The 5,000-nt window shown below is 32.4% G+C and overlaps 1 protein-coding gene across 1 annotated transcript in view; it reads right to left on the bottom strand.

The window, feature by feature from the left end:
* The window catches only part of LOC143031543 (salivary peroxidase/catechol oxidase-like), a 43,086-nt gene that overhangs the window by 16,600 nt on the left and 21,486 nt on the right, over window positions 1-5,000 (bottom strand). The window contains exons 3-6 of the mRNA XM_076195531.1: window positions 4,775-4,869; window positions 3,956-4,019; window positions 1,376-1,523; window positions 635-766 (exon numbers count right to left, since the gene is read on the bottom strand). Of these exons, the coding sequence (XP_076051646.1) occupies window positions 635-766; window positions 1,376-1,523; window positions 3,956-4,019; window positions 4,775-4,869 (439 nt within the window). The remainder of the gene's footprint in view (window positions 1-634; window positions 767-1,375; window positions 1,524-3,955; window positions 4,020-4,774; window positions 4,870-5,000) is intronic.

Below are 5,000 nucleotides of genomic sequence, written 5' to 3'. Positions count from 1 at the left end.
GAGTATGAGGGAAATGAAGAAGACGAGGAAGAGGAAGAAGAATGAGGAGGAAGAGGAAGAAAAAATATATGTTATTATTTCTGTGAGAATAGCCGAGTTCTATATTATACATTTTTTCTTAACTGCTCTGATTATGCAACCAAAAAACAACGAGCTCCCCGTGAACAATGTTTCTATTTTGGGTTGACGTAAGATGACTTTACTTTATTTGTCTCCATTTTATGACTAACACCATCACTGTCTCCACTTCCAACAATATCACCATCACCACCAAAACCCACCACAATGTATATCACCACCGTCACCTTCACTATCTTGTACACCATCTACATAATCGTCCACACCATCATATCCGCCATCACTATTAACACTCTACATCATCATCATCATCTCCACTAGCATTATCACCACCAGCCTCTCCCCTATTCCCACCATCAACACCATCACATCCACCACCATCACCATAACAACACCACCACAACTGTACGTAACCATCACTCGTCTACAAATCGATCAAAAGAAACATAACGTGAAGACGGACCCTTTCGCTTGTCAGAGCTTCATCAAGTACATGATAAAACTGCAACAAGCGGACATGATGAAAATGCAACAAGAGGACACAAAGGACACTTACTCCTTCATGAGGTTCTTGGACGCCTGCTCGATAGCCTTGCCCGATTTGTGCATCTGAGCGGCTCCGCGGTTGATCTGGAAGACGCGCTGGTGGCCGGAGGCAGGGGTACCGCGACGGAGTTGAATCCCTTTCCTGTGAGCGCGGGTGGCAAGAGAACACAGGGATGAGTGCGTTAGCTTGATCTATTCTCTCTTTCTCTCTCTCTCTCTCTCTCTCTCTCTCTCTCTCTCTCTCTCTCTCTCTCTCTCTCTCTCTCTCCCTCCCTTTCTCTCTCTATCTATCTATCCATCTATCTATTTATTTTCCTTTATCCTTTATCTGCTTGTCTATGTCTGTCTGTCTATGTTTTTCTCTACGTCTACTTATCTGTCTTTCTCTAGCTATCCATATCTCTATCTATTTATATGCTCTCTCTCTCTCTCTCTCTCTCTCTCTCTCTCTCTCTCTCTCTCTCTCTCTCTCTCTCTCTCTCTACCTACTTCTCTTTACATCCATCTCTATTTAGATTAATTTTTCTCTGTCTCTCTACCTACATCTATCTCTATCTCCCTACATCTATCTCTATCCATCTTCCTCCCTTTACTGAAACCCCTAACTCTATCTCTATCTCCACCACATCCACCCATCCATCCATCAATCACAATCCAAACCTCTAAACTCTCTCTCCCTATTTCCATCTATACCACTACAATAACCCCTACACCCACCCGCCCCTCCATCTATCCATCAATCTCAACTCACGAGGCAAGATTGTGGGCGATAGAATTGAGTTGCCTAACGTCCTGGAGACCCTTCTGGCAGGCAGAGTTGATCTGTTGAGGATTGAGATTGAGGACCCCAGCGTTTAGGCGAGGCTGAGTCAGAATTCGTGTAGCAGCCGAAGAGGACGCTGCGGGTAAAGAAGGTAATTAATAAGGTAATTAAGGTAATTAAAGTAATTAATATTACTATTAAGGTGATGAAAATAATAAAGGGAATTATTCAAATGTAAATCTAATGTAAATACGTACTCGCTGCGGATAATGAAGGTAATTAATAAGGTAATCAAGGTAATTAAAGTAATTAATATTACTATTAAAGTGATGCAAATAATAAAGGGGATTATTCAAATGTAAATCTTATGTAATTACTTACACGCTGCGGGTAATGAAGGTAATTAATAAGGTAATTAAGGTAATTAAAGTAATTAATATTGCTATTAAAGTGATGAAAACAATAAAAGGAATGATTCAAATGTAAATCTTATGTAATTACGTACTCGCTGCGGATAATGAAGGTAATTAATAAGGTGACTAATAAGGTAATTAAGGTAATTAAAGTAATTAATATTACTATTAAAGTGATGAAAACAATAATTGGAATGATTCAAATGTAAATCTTATGTGATTACGTACTCGCTGCGGATAATGAAGGTAATTAATAAGGTAATTAAGGTAATTAAAGTAATTAATATTACTATTAAGGTGATGAAAATAATAAAGGGGATTATTTAAATGTAAATCTTATGTAATTACGTACACGCTGCGGATAATGAAGGTAATTAATAAGGTAATTAAAGTAATTAATATTACTATTAAAGTGATGAAAATAATAAAGGGAATTATTTAAATGTAAATCTTATGTAATTACGTACACGCTGCGGATAATGAAGGTAATTAATAAGGTAATAAAGGTAATTAAAGTAATTGATATTACTATTAAAGTGATGAAAACAATAAAAGGAATGATTCAAATGTAAATCTTATGTAATTACGTACTCGCTGCGGATAATGAAGGTAATTAATAAGGTAATTAATAAGGTAATTAAGGTAATTAAAGTAATTAATATTACTATTAAAGTGATGAAAACAATAATTGGAATGATTCAAATGTCAATCTTATGTAATTACGTACTCGCTGCGGATAATGAAGGTGATTAATAAGGTAATTAAGGTAATTAAAGTAATTAATATTACTATTAAGGTGATGAAAATAATAAAGGGGATTATTTAAATGTAAATCTTATGTAATTACGTACTCGCTGCGGATAATGAAAGTAATTAATAAGGTAATTTATAAGGTAATTAATAAGGTAATTAAAGTAATTAATATTACTATTAAAGTGATGAAAACAATAAAAGGAATGATTCAAATGTAAATCTTATGTAATTACGTACTCGCTGCGGATAATGAAGGTAATCAATAAGGTAATTAAGGTAATTAAAGTAATTAATATTACTATTAAGGTGATGAAAACAATAAAAGGAATGATTCAAATGTAAATCTTATGTAATTACGTACTCGCTGCGGATAATGAAGGTAATTAATAAGGTAATTAATAAGGTAATTAAGGAAATTAAAGTAAATAATACTATCAAGGTGATGAAAATAATAAAGGGGATTATTTAAATGTAAATCTTATGCAAATACGTACACGCTGCGGGTAATGAAGGTAATTATTAAGGTGACTACTAAGGAAATTAAAGTAATTAATATTACTATTAAGGTGATGAAAATAATAAAGGGGATTATTTAAATGTAAATCTTATGTAATTACGTACACGCTGCGGGTAATGAAGGTAATTAATAAGGTGACCATGAAGGTAATTAAGGTAATTAAAGTAATGACTATTACTATTAAGGTAATGAAAATAATAAAGGGAATTATTTAGATGTAAATCTTATGTAATTACATACACGCTGTGGGTAATGAAGGTAATTAATAAGATAACCATTAAGGTAATTAAGGTAATTGAATAAATGAATATTACTATTAAGGTAATAAAAAGAAGAGGGAGTTATTTTTAAGGTAATTATATATGTAATTAAATACACGCTGCGGGTAATGAAGGTAATTGATAAGGTAATTAAGGTAATTAAAGTAATAAGTATAATTACTAAGATAATGAAAATAAACAGGGGAATGAGGGTTTTTGGGGGTAATTATTCAAGTAATTAAGGATGCTGCGAGTACATAAGAAAAATAGATGAAAATAGATAAATGCATAACAAATGAATAAATGAATATATGAATAAATAGATAAATAAATAAATATAAATAATAAATAGATAAATGGGTGAATAGATTAAATAAATAAATAGATTAAATAAATAAATAGATAAATGGACAAAAATATGTGCTGGCAACCTACCTGATGATTGGAAGGGGAGAGATAATTAAAAAAAAAAAAATAAATAAACAAATAAATATATAAATAATAAATATAAGAATAAATAAATAAATAGATAGGTATATATATCAAATAAATAAATAGGTAGATAAAAAAATGAAAAAATAAATAAATAAATAAATGTACGAAAATATAAATGTGGGCAACTCACCTGCCGACTGGACGGGACAACAAACACCTTGCTGGTTGTTTGGAAGGGCACAAGCTTGCAAGTTCTGCAATTAAAAAAGTCAATAAGTAATTGCAAAAGGAACGAGTAATTGTAAAGTAATAACTCACGACAGATAATTAACCTGGGAAAAAAACATACAGTCAAGTAATTAATTAGATAATTGCACAGTTAGCAACTGCACGTAGCCCATGCAATTGAAGATATACTATGATTAATTGCACGAAAATTATTAATTGCAGGCCTGAGCAATTAATGAGACAATTGATAATTACAAGTCTGTTAGTTGCACCTTGATCTATAGAATTCTCATATAAATAAAATAATATCTAATAATTGCATGGCAATTAATTAATACGTGCACGAATTATGGGGGGGGGGGCCGCAATAACCATAGCAATTAAGATATTTGCAGAGTAATTGAAAGGTGTATCAAGAAGGGTGTGGTAATGTCAGTATGGTAAATGTTTGGATAGACTTGACGTTTGGTCATTGTTTACTAATGTATACTAATGTACCAGTCGTGATCTTGTTTGTCCAGACATTGATCTTGTTTGTGTGTATGTATGTATGTATGTATGTATGTACGTATGTATGTACGTATGTATGCATGTATGTATGTATGTATGTATGTATGTATGTATGTATGTATGTATGTATGTATGTATGTATGTATGTATGTATGTATGTGTGTATGTATCTATGTATCTTATGGGAAGAGTGTGGAAGAATGAGACACCAGATCTCCACGTACTTAGTATGTATGTGTGTGTGTTTGTGTGTGCGTGTGTGTGTACTTACGGATGAAATTGCCGTAGGGCAGACGACAATTGGCTGACAATTGCATCCACCTGCCGATGACGAAGAAGATGACGATGATGATGACGATCCACCGCCTATAATAAATAAATAGATAAATAAGTAGACAGATAAATAAATGAAATAAATATATCAAATAGGCATTTTTCAAATATATGAATAAATAAATCAATAAATACATAGATGAATAAATTGAATTAGAATACGA

Source organism: Oratosquilla oratoria, chromosome 12, assembly GCF_046742065.1.
Source record: "Oratosquilla oratoria isolate Oo_2021 chromosome 12, ASM4674206v1, whole genome shotgun sequence".
NCBI lineage: Eukaryota > Metazoa > Arthropoda > Malacostraca > Stomatopoda > Squillidae > Oratosquilla > Oratosquilla oratoria.
This window is presented reverse-complemented; position numbering and strand designations above follow the sequence as displayed.